Source organism: Macaca thibetana, chromosome 4, assembly GCF_024542745.1.
Source record: "Macaca thibetana thibetana isolate TM-01 chromosome 4, ASM2454274v1, whole genome shotgun sequence".
NCBI classification, from domain to species: Eukaryota; Metazoa; Chordata; class Mammalia; order Primates; family Cercopithecidae; genus Macaca; species Macaca thibetana.
The window spans coordinates 147,721,137-147,738,561 of record NC_065581.1 but is presented as its reverse complement, the minus strand read 5'-3'; the positions used below and the strand labels follow the sequence as shown (position 1 = coordinate 147,738,561).

General features: G+C 40.2%; 1 protein-coding gene across 2 annotated transcripts in view; it reads right to left on the bottom strand.

Annotated features, from left to right (window-relative positions):
- GOPC (golgi associated PDZ and coiled-coil motif containing) overlaps positions 1-16,008 on the bottom strand; it is a 41,659-nt gene extending 25,651 nt beyond the window's left edge. For both annotated transcript variants that reach the window (XM_050786546.1, XM_050786547.1), the window contains exon 1: positions 15,452-16,008. In XM_050786546.1, the coding sequence (XP_050642503.1) occupies positions 15,452-15,736 (285 nt within the window). In that variant the 5' untranslated portion in view covers positions 15,737-16,008. The remainder of the gene's footprint in view (positions 1-15,451) is intronic.
- Positions 16,009-17,425: the final 1,417 nt, after the last annotated feature.

The following is a 17,425-nucleotide window of genomic DNA, read 5'->3' as shown; positions in this document are numbered from 1 at the left end:
ATGAAAGTTCTGTGAGAAAGCTGTATCTGTTTATATTTTCTATCCAACCATAATGACCACTAATTTCATCTGCCATTAGTTCTCCCCCAAAAAATAACATTCTACGGTCTAGACAAGCAAATGTAATCCTCATAACATACTCTGAGAGATGCACTTTTTATCCAGATATGACAACTGAAGTACAGAGAGGTTAGGTAACTTCACCATGGTCATTAAAAAGCCAGTAAACCAGGTGCACATAACTACTAGAGAAGCTAAGGCAGGAGGATCACTTGAACCCAGAGTTTGAGGCCAGTCTGGGCAACACAGCAAAACCCCCATTTCTTAAAATAACCAACCCTCCCCAAACAATATATATATATAACTACAAATTGTAATGAGCTGTATGAAAGAAACAAAAATAATTAGCAGAGTGGGAGTGTATGACTATTCTTCTGGGAAGAGTTTTGGTTATTACTAAAGCAGCAGGTCCCAAGGTCTATGGGACATTTTCAGGGGATCTGAAAGGTCAAAACTATTTTCATTATAATAAAACATTATCTGTCTTTTTCACTATGTTGACATACTGAAAGTACAAAAGTAATGATGAGTAAAATGTTGGGATTTTAGTACAAGTCAATGCAGTGGCACCAAACTCCATCAGTAGTCATTGTAGTCTTTACCGCTATGCACTTGCAGTTTTTGTTGCTGTTGATGTTTTGTTTTATTTATTTTTTTTTTTTTGAGACAAGGTCTCACTGTGTTTTTCACGCTGGGCTGCAATGGCATGATCACAGCTCACTGGGGCCTTAGAACTCCTGAGTAGAAATAATCCTCCCACCTCAGCCTCCTGGGTAGCTAGGACTATAGGAGTGCATGGTCATTTTTAAATTTTTTTGTAAAGCTAGGTCTCGCTATGTTGCTCAGGCTAGTCTTGAACTCCTAGTCTAAAGCGATGTTCCCACCTTGGCCTCTGTATTAGTCTGCACTGCTATAAAGAAATACCTGGGACTGGGTAATTTATAAATACTATTATTTTAAACAGAAGAGGTTTAAATGGCTCATGGTTCCACAAGCTGTACAGGAAGCATGGCTGGGGAGGCCTCAGCAAACTTTTTTTTTTGAGACATTGTCTTGCTCTGTCACCCAGGCCAGGCTGGAGTGCAGTGGCATGATCTTGGCTCACTGCAACCTCCACTTCCTGGATTCAAGTGATTCTCCTGCCTCAGCCTCCTGAGTAGCTGGGATTACCAGTGCCCTCCACCACGCCCAGCTAATTTTTGTATTTTTAGGAGAGATGGGGTTTCACCGTGTTGGCCAGACTGATTTTGATCTCCTGACCTCAAGTGATCTGCCCGCCTCAGCCTCCCAAAGTGCTGGATTACAGGTGTGAGTTATCCTCTATTAAGCCAGGAATTTAAAGGTTTGAAAAAATATAAAACAATGCTGTTCTTCTAAAACATTTTTTGGTTTTAGAAAATATAATTACGTTTTAATTTAAAATCATTTATATTAACATGTAATGAGTTTATTGTAGTTATTTTTAAATGATGTAATAAAGTTTTCTCAGTTTAATTTCTAATACAGTAAATTCTACATTTATACTTTTTTTATATTTTGTGTATTTATATATTTATACATATAACCCACATTTAAAAAAAAAAAAGCTCTTTGGGGTTCTTAAAATTTGTAAGAATGCAAAGGGGTCCAGGAACCAAAAAGTTTGAGAACCTTGACTTAAGACCTTCTGAAAAAAGGCTCATGTGGCTACACCATATAGAGTAGGGGTAGGCAATCTTTGGCTTCCCTGGGCCACACTGGGCGAATTGTCTTGGGCAACACACAAAATACATTAACACTAATGATAGCTGTGAGTTAAAATTAAAAAGAAGAAAACAAATCATGCAAAAAAAAATCTCATAATGTTTTAAGAAAGTTACGAATTTGTGTTGGGCTGCATTCAAAGCTGTCCTGGGCCACATGCAGCCCACAGGCTGTGGGTTGGACAAGCTTGATATAGAGTAAGACGAAAGAATGGTAAGATATATCATAGGGGCCGGGCGCGGTGGCTCACACCTGTAATCCCAGCACTTTGGGAGGCCGAGGTGGGCGGATCACAAAGTCAGAAGATCAAGACTATCATGGCTAACATGGCAAAACCCCGTCTCTACTAACAACACAAAAAATTAGCCGGGCGTGGTGGCGGGCGCCTGTAGTCCCAGCTACTCGGGAGACTGAGGCAGGAGAATGGCTCAAACCCGGGAGGCAGAGCTTGCAGTGAGCCGAGATTGCACCACTGCACTCCAGCCTGGGAGACAGACTGAGACTCCGTCTGAAAAAAAAAAACAGTATATCATAGGAGGGATACCCAAAGGTCAGATCATGCAGAGCCTGTCTGCCAAAATTAAGAGTTTGAATTTTATTCAAAAAGCAATTGATGAATTTATGTTTTTTAATTAATTAATTAATTTTTATTTATTGTTTTGAGATGGAGTTTCGTTCTTGTTGCTCAGGCTGGAGTGCAATGGTGTGATCTCGGCTCACTGCAACCTCCACCTCCCGGGTTCAAGCGATTCTCCTGCCTCGGCCTCCCCAGGAGCTAGGATTACAGGTATGTACCACCATGCCTGGCAAATGTTTTAATTTTAGTAGAGACGGGGTTCCACCATGTTGGTCAGGCTGGTCTCAAACTCTTAACCTCAGGTGATAACGCCCGCCTTGGCCTCACAAAGTGCTGGGATTACAGGTGTGAGCCACTGAACCCGGCCCTAATGTTTTTTTTTAAAGGCATTTATGTATAATATGAGAGACAACATGAATGAACTGAGTTGGGGGATGTGAAATGGAAACCAGTTGATACATGTGACAAGTAATTTGCTGTAAACCTCAAATGAAGATCCAATTAATCAAAAATGTTTCCGTTTTCATTTCAAAGCCCTCAGTTGCTCTATGATCAAACTGGAGATGGGGTGGGGAGGAGAATCAACCTACCCAATATTTTAGGAATATCACAAGTAGTAAATCCATACTCAATATTCCTATTTAATGTTTAAAGTTATTTTCAATCAGTTTCAATTTTTCCCAAAATAAGACACCATGAAATATTAACTCACAAATTATATGCTTGTGAATTACATACCAGGGGAATAAATGAACCTGCAGATCAGTCTTTCAGCAATAGGGCAGGCACTGTAGACGTGAATATAGAGTCAACAAGACAGATACCTAGCTTCATCCTAGCTCTCATGAAGCTTATATTACAGAATGATTGTGGGTAATCTTTGAAGATTTATAGCAGAACACCAAATGTGTTTCAAAAAATTCATTCATTCAAATAAACACTGAATACTCACTGTATATCACAATCTGGGGACAAAAAGATGAGTAAGACATGGATTCTAGAAGTTCCCTATCTAATAAGAAAAACTAAGAATATATTTCCAGGCTGGGCATGGTGGCTCACACCTATAATCCCAGCACTTTGGGAGCCCAAGGCTGGTGGATTGCTTGAGCTTAGGAGATCGAGACCAGCCTAGGCAACATAGTGAGACCCTGTCTCTACAAAAATTACAAAGAATTAGCTGGGCATGGTGATATATGGCTGTACTCCCAGCTACTCAGGAGGCTGAGGTCAGAAGATCACTTGAGCCCGGGAGGTCAAGGCTGCAGTAAGCCATGATCGTGTCACTACACTCCAGCCTGGGCAACAGAGTGAGACCCTGTTTCAAAAAAAAAAAAAAAAGATAAAAAGATTACATTTCCAATTGTGATGCAAAGTGTGGTAAGCACTATTCACTATTTGAAAGACATGTGTGATGTACCAATTCAAAAAGAGGTAAAGGGAGGCAGTCAGAAAGAAGTTCTCTGAGCTTGGAATGGAGATCTGCTAATACAGGGAGTGGAAAGGGAAAGGTGAGATATGAAAACACCTGACAGGTGAGATAGGGAGTAACTAGATCAAAATGGCTGGTATTTAACACATCAGTTTCAAATTTCCTTTTTTTTTTTTTTTTTTTTTGAGACCGAGTCTTACTCTATTGCCCAGGATGGAGTGCAGTGGCACGATCCCAGCTCACTGCAACCTCCACCTCCCAGGTCCAAGCGATTCTCCTGCCTCAGCCTCTCGAGTAGCTGGGATTACAGGCATGTGCCACCACACCCAGCAAATTTTGTATATTTAGTAGAGATGGGGTTTCACCACGTTAGCCAGGCTGATCTCAAACTCACGACCTCAGGTGATCTGCCCACCTCAGTCTCCCAAAGTGCTGGGATTACAGGCATGAGTCACGGCACCGGGCCCCAAATTTCTAATTTTAAAAAGGGGCCAAATACCAATTCTGTAATCCATGTATAAACCAATCTGATATCTATACCAAAGGAATTACTCAGCAATGTGTTTTGGGAGCACAGAAGCAAAAAATACAAAAAACAAACAAAAAGCTCGTAGAAACCAAAATAGGTTCACAAAAAGATAATGCTACCTTCTAAATCAGCTTCACAAAGCATTTGATGGTTCAAATTATTTCCCCTAAAACATGGTTCTGACCTTCAAACAGCTTACATTCTAGAGGTAGAAAGATGTGGTAACTACTAATTATAGTACAATGTAACAAATCTAACAGTACAAGTAAGTTTGAGGGCTTAGGGCAGCCTCTGCCTATAAAGAGCAGAGAGGAGTAGAGTAAGGAAAGCCCTCACTGAGATGGTGATGTAAGTGGAGTCTTGAAAGATGAGTGGGTGTTTGATACTGTAGACAAAGGGTACAGAGAATACATTATACACCAAAGCCTATGTGAAAGTACAGGTGCCATAAAAGAGCAAGACCTATTTAGAGAACTGCAAATAGACCAGTTTTATTGAGGCAAAAGCAGCTTAGAAGGGGTGATAAGAGATAAGGAGACACAGACAGGCACACTAATCACTGGGCCAAAGAATTTGAATTTTAGAGAGATACAGAAAGAAGAATGACAGAATCAGATTCGTCTTTTTAAATACAAACTACTAATATGAATCACTCTAGAATGATCAGGCAACAAAAGGATGGTTTGGAGGGAATAATAATTAGGAGCCTAGGTTAGGAATATGCAAAAAGCATAAGGACCTTAATTATGCAGAATATCCTAATCTTATCTCATTATCTTTCCCAGACCTGCTCTTCCTTTTCCTGTATTCCTTACTTCAGTAAATAGTAATGTATTAACTTCCTAGGGCTGTTACAAAAAATTAGCACAAGACTGGGCATGGTGGCTCACGCCTGTAATCCTAGCACTTTGGGAGGTCAAGGCAGGAGGATCACTTGAAGTCAGGAGTTCAAGATGAGCCTGGCCAACACGGTGAAACCCTGTCTCTACTAAAAATATAAAAATTGGCCAGGCATGGTGGCTGGTGCCTGTAATCCCAGCTACTTTGGAGGCTGAGGCAGGAGAACTGCATGAACCCAGGAGGCAGAGGTTGCAGTGAGTCAAGACTGTGCCACTGCACTCCAGCCTGGGCAACAGAGTCAGGCTCTGTCCAAAAAAAAAAAAAAAAAAAAAAAATTACCACAAACGTGGTGGCTTAAAACAACAAAAATTTATTCTTTCACATTTCAGGATGCCACAAGTTTGAAAGAAGGTATTGACAGGGCTGGCTCTTTCTGGAGATCCTGTGCCTTTCTCCTAGCTTTTGGTGCTGTTGGCATTCACTGGCATCCCTTGGCTTGTAGATACATCACTCCAATCTCTGCTTCTATCATCACATAGCCTTCTTTCTCTGTTTCTGTGTGTGGCCTTTTCAGTCTCCTATCAGCACACTTTCATTGGATTTAGGGCTCCCTCTAATCCACTACAATTTTATCTCCATCTTTACATAATTCCACCTGCAAAGACCCTCTTTCTAAATAAGGTCACGTTCTGAGGTTTTGAGTGGATATGAATTTTGGAGGGATACGATTCAACCCACTACAGATCCTGATCAATACATTTCCCAAACAGAAATCTGGTGTTATCCTTAACCCTTTCTCTTATCTTCTGCATCTACATAATTATCAAATCCTGTCAATTCTCCTTCCTTAGTCTTCAATTTATCTCCTTTTCATAAGCCCTGTTACCACCTTTCACTTCAATAACACACTTGTCTATAACAAACTCCTTTGCTATAACATTGAATGAACCTAGTTATTACTCTCAATACTGTGCCTGTACCTAAACCGATATGCATTGCTAAAGAAAGTCACACAACAGTACAGCCCGGTTGCACCATACTTTATGATAACTAATCCCAAGCCGGTCCTCAACAATGCCTGGCAGTCCTGTTTCTCTGGCCAACTGGCTCTCCCACTCTTCCATAACTATTTATTTTATCTTCTACTAGCCTCATGCTCTTACTCTCACCTACTTTCAGCAACTGACCTGGGCTCCTAGTTTACAGAGAGAGAGAAAAAAAAAAAGCCATCAAACAAAAACTTCCACAACCTCCTACTGTCCACTCTCATTCTCTCTGCCTTCTAAGTAGCTATTACAAAATCTTACTAATATTAATTACCCCACTCTTTTTCTATATTTCGCTTTTCTCTCAAGTAGATGCTTCTCACAGACTTATGTTTTGTTTTTATTTAAAAACAAAATGAAAACAAAACCTCCCTTGTACCCTACACTCTCACTTCTTGTATCTATTCAGCCACATTTACTCTTTCTGTCTGCTTTTCTCTCCACTTCCTCCATCCCCCATCAGACATAAATATGTGTTTGTGCAGAGACTGATTTCTCTAGCTCCGTAGCCTCAGGCCTCTTACTTAACTCCTGTAAAGTTGGAATAACCATACTAATAAACCTGTCTCACAGGACTGTCGTGAGAATTGGATGAATCAGTCTATGTAAAAGACTCAGAAGAGAGCTTGGCCCATAGTAATTGATCAATAAAGTTGGCAATATTGTTATTGCTAATAATCTAACACATTCATCTATCTATTCAGGCAACCAGCTGCACAAGATTGTCACTTGGATTTCTCCTGAACTCCCTCATCCCTCTATTGCAATCCATCTCTAGGTTTTTTTTTTATTTTTACCTCTCCAGTCACTCTTGTTCTGAATACTTTCCCCTCCATTATCTTACTCCACACTATCATAATCTCACATAAACAGAAACCTTCTAAACAATTTTCTGCATTCATTCATGTCATTCTCCCCAACGTTCTCCATACCATAGCCAGAGCAAACTGTTCTAACTTCATATCCAAGGCTACAAACTGGTTTAAAAGCCTTCCCACGATTATGACAAAGCCCCAAATATTTTTGCATGGCCTATAAAGCCATGTAGAAACAGTCCCTCCCTGTCTGCTCAAACTTATCTTGCATCTGGCTTCTTTTGCCCTCTTCTCTTGTAACACATACCAACTGTCTCTCGAATCTTTAAATGAACTATGCGCTTGCCCATCACAGGTGCTTTTCACTTCCCATTCCCTCTACTGCAATGTTGAATGGCATTCCCATTCTTAGCTTAATTCATTCCTATTCACATATAATTCTTTTATGCCTTAGCTCAATAACTTCCTCAGGGAAGCAAGCCTTCACTGACATCCCAAAATAGGGTCTCATTACTCTTATGTACCTTTCACAGTATTCATCAAAGTTGCAATTTCTCATTTACATGATTATTCTCCCAACAAATTCCTCCAACATAATCCAAACTCCATAAAAGCCATGACTGCAATCCTTTTTTGCTCTCCATTGTATCCCAAGTGCCCAATACAGCATCAGGCACATAATTCATGTTCGTAAGTGCATACTGGATCAATACTAAACTTCAGTTTCAATGTTGCAAAACAGCCTGTTTAAAAACAGGACAGATTTAAAGCAGCAAAGGGACCAGCATATCACGAGTTCATTATCATTGTGGCTCTAGATCAAAGTTAAAAGTTTCTCTACTAATGGCTATAAATAGTAAATCACTTCAAAGAGATACTAATGGAGCAATTGCTGAGGGAAAGGAGGATGTGACAGAAGGTGTATTGTGCTGTTACTTTAAAAAAAGGAGTAAAAGGCAGAACACTATTTCAAGGCAGAGGTAGGTTTTTTAAAGCATTGGTTCACCACCTTTGTATTCCAACACGCCTACTACTGCTACTATTACTATTCCTACTGTAAACCTAAAAGGAAAAGGCTGAGGCACAAAACATACTTTAGTTTACCTGAGCCAAAATGAGGACAGCTACCCAACACATATTTCCCAGATGCCTGGGGAGTGCTCTGGCACCTGAGTTACAAGCAGATTTTAAAGGGAAAAAGGAACAAGGCAGACATAAAGTCGCTTGATAAGAATTCTCACTGGTTTACAATCACTGATTAGTGACTGACTATTCATTGTTGCACTATAAGGTATGACTTATGGTGTCCAGCATATGGTATTTTATGGCTACTTGGCGTCAGTTAGTCTAAATCCTACATAGAAGGTGGTTTCAAGAGATAACTACTTAGGTCAAAAGAGAGTGCCATAACTGTGGTTTCATTCCAATGCCTCTCTGGGCCTGACAATGGAAAGGAACTCAGGTTTTTTTTGTTTGTTTTTGTTTTTGTTTTTTCTTTCAATAGGTGTCTGGGGAACAGGTGGTGTTTAGTTACATGAATAAGTTATTTAGTGGTGATTTCTGAGATCCTGGTGCACCCATCACCTGAACAGTGTACACTGTATCCAATGCGTAGTCTTTTATCCCTCATCCCCTTCCCACCCTTTACTCCAGATCCCCAAAGTCCATTGTATCATTCATATGCCTTTGCATCCTCCTAGCTTAGCTCCCATGAGTGAGAACATACATTTAGTTTTCCATTCCTGAGTAACTTCACTTAGAATAATGGTCTCCAATCAATTCCACCCACGTTGCTGCAAGTGCCACTATTTCATTCCTTTTTATGACTGAGTAGTATTCCATGGTGTCTGTATATATATATTTTTTAATCCACTCATTGATTGATGGACATTTGGGCTGGTTCCCTATTTTTGCAATTGTGAGTTGTGCTGGTATAAACATGTGTGTGCAAGTATCTTTTTCGTATAATGACTTCTTCTCCTCTGGGTAAATACCCAGGAGTGGGATTGCTGGATCAAATGGTAGATCTACTTTTAGTTCTTTGAGGAATCTCCACACTGTTTTCCACAGTGGCTGTACTAGTTTACATTCCCACCAACAGTGTAAAAGTGTTCCCTTTTCATCACATCCGTGCCAATATCTATTATTATTATTATTACTTTATTATGGCCATTCTTGTAGGAGTAAGGTGGTATTGCATTGCAGTTTTGATTTGCATTCCCCTGATCATTAGTGATGTTGAGCATTTTTTCATGTTTGCTGGCCATTTGTATATCTTCTTTAGAGAATTATCTATTCATGTCCCTAGCCCTCTTTTTTGATGGGATTGTTTGTTTTTCCTTGAGTTCCTTGTAGATTCTGGATATTAGTCCTTTGTCAGATATACAGATTGTGAAGATTTTCTCCTACTCTGTGGGTTGTCTGTTTACTCTGATTATGTCTTTTTCTGTGCACAAAGTTTTTAGTTTAATTAAGTCCCATCTATTTATCTTTTTGTTGTGTTTGCTTTTGGGTTCTTAGTCATGAAGTCTTTGCCTAAGCCAATATCTAAAAGGGTTTTTCCAATGTTATCTTCTAGAATTTTTATGGTTTCAGGTCTTAGATTTAAGTTTTTGATCCATCTTGAGTTTTTTTTTTGAGGAGGATCCAGTTTCATTTTTCTACATGTGGCTTGCCAATTGTTCCAGCACCATTTGTTGAAAAGGGTTCCTTTCCTCACTTTATCAAAGATGAGTTGACTGTAAGTATTTGGCTTTATGTCTGGATTCTCTATTCTGTTTCATTTGTCTATGTGTCTGTTTTTATACCAATATCATGCTGTTTTGGTGACTTTGGCCTTATAGTACAGTTTGAAGTCGGGTAACGTAAGGCCTCCAGATTTGTTCTTTTTGCTTAGTCTTGCTTTGGCTATGTGGGCTCTTTTTGGTTCCATATGAATTTTAGGATTGTTTTTTCTAGTTCTGTGAAGAATGATAGTGGTTTTTGATGGGAATTGCATTGAATTTGTAGATTGCTTTTGGCAGTATGGTCATTTTCACAATATTGATTCTACCTATTCATGAACATGGGATGTGTTTCCCTTTGTTTGTGTCACCTATGATTTCTTTCAGCAGTGTTTTATAGTTTTCTTGGGTCTTTCACCTTCTTGGTTAAGTATATTCCAAAGTATTTTAATTTTTTTGCAGGTCTTATAAAAGTGGTTGAGTTCTTGATTTTATTCTCAGTTTGGTCACTGTTGGTATATAGCAGAGCTACTGACTTGTGTACGTTAATTTTGTATCGTGAAACTTTGCTGAACTCATTTACCAGTTCTAGGAGCTCTATAGATGAGTCTTTAGGGTTTTCTAGGTATACTATCATGTCATCAGCAAACAGCAACAGTCTGACTTCCTCTTTATCCACTTGGATATCCTTTATTTCTTTCTCTTGTCTGATTGCTCTGGCTAGGACTTCTAGTACTACACTGAATAGAAGTGGTGAAAGTGGGCACATTCTTCAGATAAAAAGTTTCTTTTCTTTTTTGTTTCTTCCACAGTGCTACTACTATTCCAGTCAATGCCTGTAATTCCAGCATAGCCATTATCAAGTGGCTCACCACAGCAAAAATTCACAAGCAGGTGGAAACTATGAGAGATGTGAGCAATTTGAAATGGCCCCATGTCAAAATTCACTGATATTCTCTGCTATTCCATTCTCCTCAGATATGACTCTTCCTAAATATTGCTATGGCAAAAAGCAGTCACATGGGTATCATTTATAATTTTAAGATGTAACCTATGTTCTCAAAAAACTAAAAATAGAACATACACACTAGGTATATAAGCCCCCTAAAAAGGAAATCAGTATGTTGAATAATATGTGCACTCCCATGTTTATTGTAACACTATTCACAATAGCCAAGATACAGAAGCAACCTATATTTCCACAACAGATGAACAGATTCAACAAAAAAAAAGTGGGACCGGGCATGGTGGCTGACGCCTGTAATCCCAGCACTTTGGGAGGCCGAGGTGGGTGGATCACGAGGTCAGGAGATGGAGACCATCCTGACTAACACGGTGAAACCGCGTCTCTACTAAAAATACAAAAAATTAGCCAGGTGTGGTGGTGAGCGCCTGTAGTCCCAGTTACTCGGGAGGCTAAGGCAGGAGAATGGTGTGAACCTGGGACGTGAAACTTACAGTGAGTCAAGATAGTGCCACTGCACTCCAGCCTGGGCGACAGAACGAGACTCTGTCTCAAAATAAATAAATAAATAAATAATTTAAAAATAAAAATAAAAATAAAGTGGTATATGTACACAAAGGAATACTACTCAGCCATAAAAAAGAATGAAATCCCGCATTCAAGACCACATGGATGAGCATGGAGGACTTTAAGTAAAATAAGCAAGACACAGAAAGATACATAATGTATGTTCTCACTCAAATGGAGAGGTTAAAAAATTGATCCATCATGCATGGTGGCCCACACCTGTAATACCAGACTTTGAGAGGTTGAGGCAGGAGGATCTCTTGAGCCCAGGAGTTCAAGACCAGCCTAAGCAACATGGTAAACCCCATCTCTACAAAAGAAAAAATGGAAAAATTAGCTGAGTATAGTAGCTCATGCCTGTACTCCTAGCTACTTGGGAAGCTGAAGCAGCAGCATCAACGGAGCTGGGAGTTGGAGGCCACAGTGAGCTATGATCGCACCACTGCACTCCAGACTGGGTAACAGAGTGAGGCCCCGTTTCAAGAAAAGAAAAAAAAAGTTGATCTCATAGAAGTAGAGAATAGAACAGTGGTTACTCTAAGTTGGGAAGGGTGAGGCGGGTAGGAATATGTTGGTTAACACAGTGGTCACCAACCTTTTTGGCACCAGGGACTGGTTTTGTGGAAGACAATTTCTCCACAGTACGGCATGGGGATGGTTTCAACAATAGACATTATACTCTCATAAGAAGCAGGCAACCTAGATACCTCGCATGTGCAGTTCACAACAGGGTTTGTGCTCTTATAAGAATCTATATGAGAATCTAGCGCCACTGCTGATTTCACAGGAGCCAGAGCTCAGGCTGTAATGCTTTCTAGCCCACTGCTCACCTCCTGCTGTGCAGCCAGTTCCTAAGAAGCCAGGGACCAGTACTAGTCCACAGCCCAGGGTTGGGGACTCCAAGGTTAACAAAATTAAAGTTAAATAGGAGGAAAAAGTTCTAGCATTCTATAACACTGTAAGATGATTACAGTTAATAGTAACTTAATGTATATTTTCAAACAGCTAGAAGAGAAGGTTTTGAATTGTTTCTAACATGAATAATGTTTGACATGATGGACATGCTAATTACCCTAATTTGACCATTATTCATTATGTGTATCCAAATACTACACTGTGCCTCCTAAACAGGTACGATTATTATGTCAAATAAAAACAAAAAAGAATAGCCCTAATAGCCTATTCAAGTAAAAAAGTAACCTATGATTTTTTTTGCAGCAAAATTTAATGTTTTAATAATAAACATAGTGTTTAATGTTAAATACATTACAAATTACCCAAATTGGAGGTGTTTCTTCATTATATAAAAATATTTTATTATAGCAATATGATTTAAGGTATTAACCTCTGAACCACTGAACGTCACCACATTTGTCATATCAAACCATAAGTGGTCTCAAATATGTCTTAACGTCCATATAATTAAAACAATAGAACTAATTCAATCCTTTTACTAAAAAAGTAAAAAAGGGCAAGAAAATAAGGAAATTGTTTCAAGATTTCAAACAATATATGGAGCAACCACTGAAATTCTATAGATGGTACAGCAGCAAGTCTGCTTTGAAAGGCACTGCTGACAATGAACCTCTTTCCACAGCAATATACAATTGATTCCATGAAAACGGCAGAAGCTGCTAAATGTGTACACAGTAACACCAAAGACAAATAAGTCGACTATAACTCAAAACACACAAACAAACAAAAATCATTAGGATTTTCCCCCTCGCCGTTTTCCTAAGATCTTTAAATCAAGTGTTTCAAGCATGTTTAAAAAACATGCTCACATTGTGATATGCTAGCATTTCTTATTTTGAGAAATAATGCAACCTCCTAAATCACAACATAAGAGTCAGAATGTGCGATTTTAATTTCTGAAAAAAGAACATGCCTAATTTATTACAATTCTGAATACTCATCTACAATATTTAAAGACAAAAAAATGGAGCACAACCTCCTACTCAGAAAATTATCCTTCCTCCCAATTTCTATTTTTATATCTGACATCAAAAAAAAAAAAAAATCCCTGTTTAAAGTTTCCTTAGGTCATTTTAAAAATAAATATTGTTTCATTTAAAAAAAGTTGTTAATGCCCAGTTGATACTGCAGTTGTAAATGATATGAAATTTCTCATGTGATGTTTTAGTCTACTTTCTGTTGCTTATGACAGAATACCAGAAACTAGGTAATTTATAAATAAAAGGAATTTATTTCTTACAGTTATGGAGACAGAGAAGTCCAAGGTCGAGGGGCCAGATCTCGAGAAGTCGAGAGCCTTCTTGTTGGCAGGGGATCTGTGCAGAGTATGGAGGCAGCATAGGGTGTCACATGGCAAGGGGGCTGAGCATGCTAACATGCTTACTCAGGTCTCTCTTCCTCTTCTTATAAGCCACCACTTTTACACTCCTATGATAACTCATTCATCCATTAATCCAATAACAAATCAATCTATGAGTGGATTAATCCATTCATAAGAACTGAGTACTCATAATCCACTCTCCTGTTAAAGGCCCCATATTGGAGATTCAGTACTGTCACATTGGGGATTAAGTTTCCCATACACGAAATTTGGGGGACACTTTCAAATTATATCATGTGGCAAAAGCTACTTTTGATCTTTGTTGTTTAAAGCTAGAGAACTAATGACCGGGCACAGCGGCTCATGTCTGTAATCAAAGCACTTTGGGAGGCCGAGGCAGGAGGGTGATCACTTGAGGCCAGGAATTCAAGACCAACCTGGGCAACAAAGCACTCCATCTCTTTTTTTTTTAAATACAGTAAGATAAAATAAAATGAAATAAAGTTAAAGTACTATTTCTATAAAACATTAAATGTAATTTCACTATCAGAATGAAATCAGAAAAATAGCTTTCTTGTGAAAATTAATACTAATAAAGAAATCAAGAGATGTTTTCATTTACCTACAGTAAGAAGTGATTACCTTCATATTAGCACTTTCTAATCTTTTCAAAAAGGATAGAAGAAATTAACAGTTCTTGCAGTGGAGAAGAGCCACAATTCTTGGATATGTACATCTATGTTAATCAAGGATTAATTATGCCACATACTTCATGGCTAATAGGAGAAAAAGAATGCTGACCACTAGGCAAGGAGAGGATGTTTATCTGACATTCATATTGATATAGATACAATGGGCACTCTCAATGACAACGAGTAATGATTTCTTAGGAAAGCTAATGTTCGAAGAGTTTTGCACATCACTGATTATCCCATTTTTATCTATTATACTTTTTGAAAAGAAAGACCCATTCTCTTAAATTGCCTAGTTAGAAAATACTCTTTATGCAATAATGTTAATCTATCTTGATTTATAAATATTGTAATAATGCCCTTTTTAAATTTTCTGCACAACGTGATAGTTTTTTGTTTTTTTTGAATCACAGCCACTCCACCCTCACCCACACCCAGCATCAGAGATTAAAGCAAATGATGCTTTATACTCTCTCAAAAATAAATCTAGACTTTGGAAAATTACACAGTAATGTACAAGCATATAAAAACTCAATGTCAGAAGTAATTTCAATAATTGCAGGAAGCTCTCTGGAGGTATCTGCCTGTAATTTAAGGACCAACTATGGATGTAAACCGAGACAATGATACTATCGTTATGCACCACGAAATTTTCCTAAGAGCTTTGATCAGATTCCCCTAAATAGTTTATGCACGTCTCTGTATGCAGTAATAGGCGCTGACCTGAAATATTCAAAATGAAAATAATCAGGGCTGTATCTGCCTGAACATATACAAATTCGGTTTATCAATGTGAAAGTAGATCTGCAAAACTCAATTGTCAAAAGGTGGCCTACGGTATTTTCATGACAGAGAATCTTTGTTAGGTTTGTTAATGTAACACGTAAAAGGGGGGCTAGTGTATGTAATTAGTTTCCGCCTCAGAGAGATACTAGGAAGGTGGACGACAGTACCCCGGGGAGACTCACGTGTCGGTCTAGGGCCCTTTTTGTCCCCCACCCTCACCTCACTCCTCTCCTTCGCACACACAGACATGCACTCTCCCATCACATTTGGAAGCCCCGGTGGGCAGTTTTCTAGGGTCGTTTCACTGGAGCGTTAAATGGGATCTGACGCCACCGGGCAGCCCGGGGTTGGATGCCATAGCCGCCAGCGCCCACGGCTCACCTCCAGCTTGTGGTTGATTTGAGACACAGACTGGGCTTTGTGGCAAAGCTGTGCAAAGCAGGAGCTCAGGCTGGTCATCTTCTGTCGCCCCTCATAAGTGATGTCCGCCTGGTCTGGATCGATCTCGCCCAGGAGCAGATCCACATCCACAAAAGCCTTGTCGAACTCCTTCTCCAGCACCTCCAGCCACCGGAACATGGATACCCCGCCGGGGGCCCCGGCGGAGCAGGAGGCGCCCCCTGGGCCCCCTCCGGCTGCTGCTGGGCATGGACCGCCCGCCGACATGGCGCCGTCAAGGGCCTCTCCCGACTGCTGAAGACCCTCTCCGCCCCACCCGCACGAAGGGAACTGCTGGGACTGAGGGGACCCCCTGCGCGCGCGCGCGCACCTTCCGTCACCTCTCTTCACCTCGCGCCGTTAACGCCAGCAACACAGCCACAGAACCGCAGGAGTAACGAGGCTGAGGCTGAGGCGGCAGCGGCGGCGACACACGGAAGATTCTGTCTGTCCCACCTCCCAGCTTGCCCCCGCTGCGCATGCGTAGCGAAGAGCTGGGCGGACGCAGCCTGGAGGGACAAAATGGGCGGGGCCAGGATGCGACCTTGGCCTATGAAAGGCCTCAGCTTGGGACCTGCCTGTTAGCCGCCATATTAACAACTGGCAAACTACGGCTTGAATCCCTGAGAAACGGAGCCGCGTGGTTTCTGCATCCTGGTTGGAAAGGCCCGAGGATGAGAAAGGTGTCCACGTCGCAGAAAGGAAGGATTTCCGCCGGTTTGACTTAACAGTTGGCGGGAGCTATTCCAAAGTCCTCCCAGAAAGTTGCTGCGGTGGCGTCTAGGGTCAGGGAGGGGAGAGCAAGGAAGGGCGGTGTGAGCATGCGCAATAGCCACGTTTTACCTTTTGGATTCCAGTTCCTGGTTAGGATGGAGTGGGCGTACACCCTGGCTGTTCTTGGTAAACCAACCCCAAATTCCAGGTGTGGACTGCCTAACGTTGCGCATTGAAGCGGCTGACCAGATTTTGCGGAATTAATAGAAAACTTTTTGTATTGTGATTAAGGGTCAGGTAGACCTGGTGAACGTTCAGTTCTTACCCTCTGTCACATACTACCTGTGTCACCTTACATGTCTTAGTTAACCTCGAAACCAAGTTTCCAAATTTTACTTAACTCAGTTGTAAGATAAACTCTTAGCGTCACTTCTTGGCACACGGTATTCCTCTTAATACGCCATAGGTCACACATTTCAAAAGCAACTACAGTAGTGCTTCACTTAAGATGGGGATATGTTCTTAGGAATGTGTCCTTAGGTTAATCATCCCCTAGGGAACATCCTAGAGTGTATTTAAACACAAACCTAGATAGTATAGCCTACTACACACCCAGGCTGTATGATGTAGCCTATTGCTCTTAGGCTGTAAACCTGTACAGCATGTTGCCATTCTGAATACGGTAGGCAATTACAATACAGTGGTAACTATTTGTGTATTTAAACTTACCTAAACATAGAAAAGGTACAGTAAAAACATGGCATATACTCTTATAGGATCACCATAGTTTATGTGATCCATTCATGGCTGAAGCCTTGTTATTTGGCACATTTGAAAACGTACGGCGTTCCCACACGTGACATTTCAGAAAATCAAAATTGTGAATTCATATATTTACAAATATATTGAATGCAGAACTCTGTTGCGACACTGAAGACACAAAAATGAATGAGACATGACCTTTACTCAAGACAGGCTAGTGAGGCTACTAACTCTCAACTATAACTTTAACTTGAATTTTTCAGTGCCTTTAAAAGTATTCAGCAACTCCTCCCTTTACATTCTGCCTACTTCCACTGCAAGGGTAGACAATCCTAGAAAGGGAAAGAGAAACCTATGTGATTAGAGTAGGCTGGTGGAAACTCCTGCATTACCTAGAAACATGTTTAGATGAATGCAGTCTGCTGTAATCTGTTCTTGGGA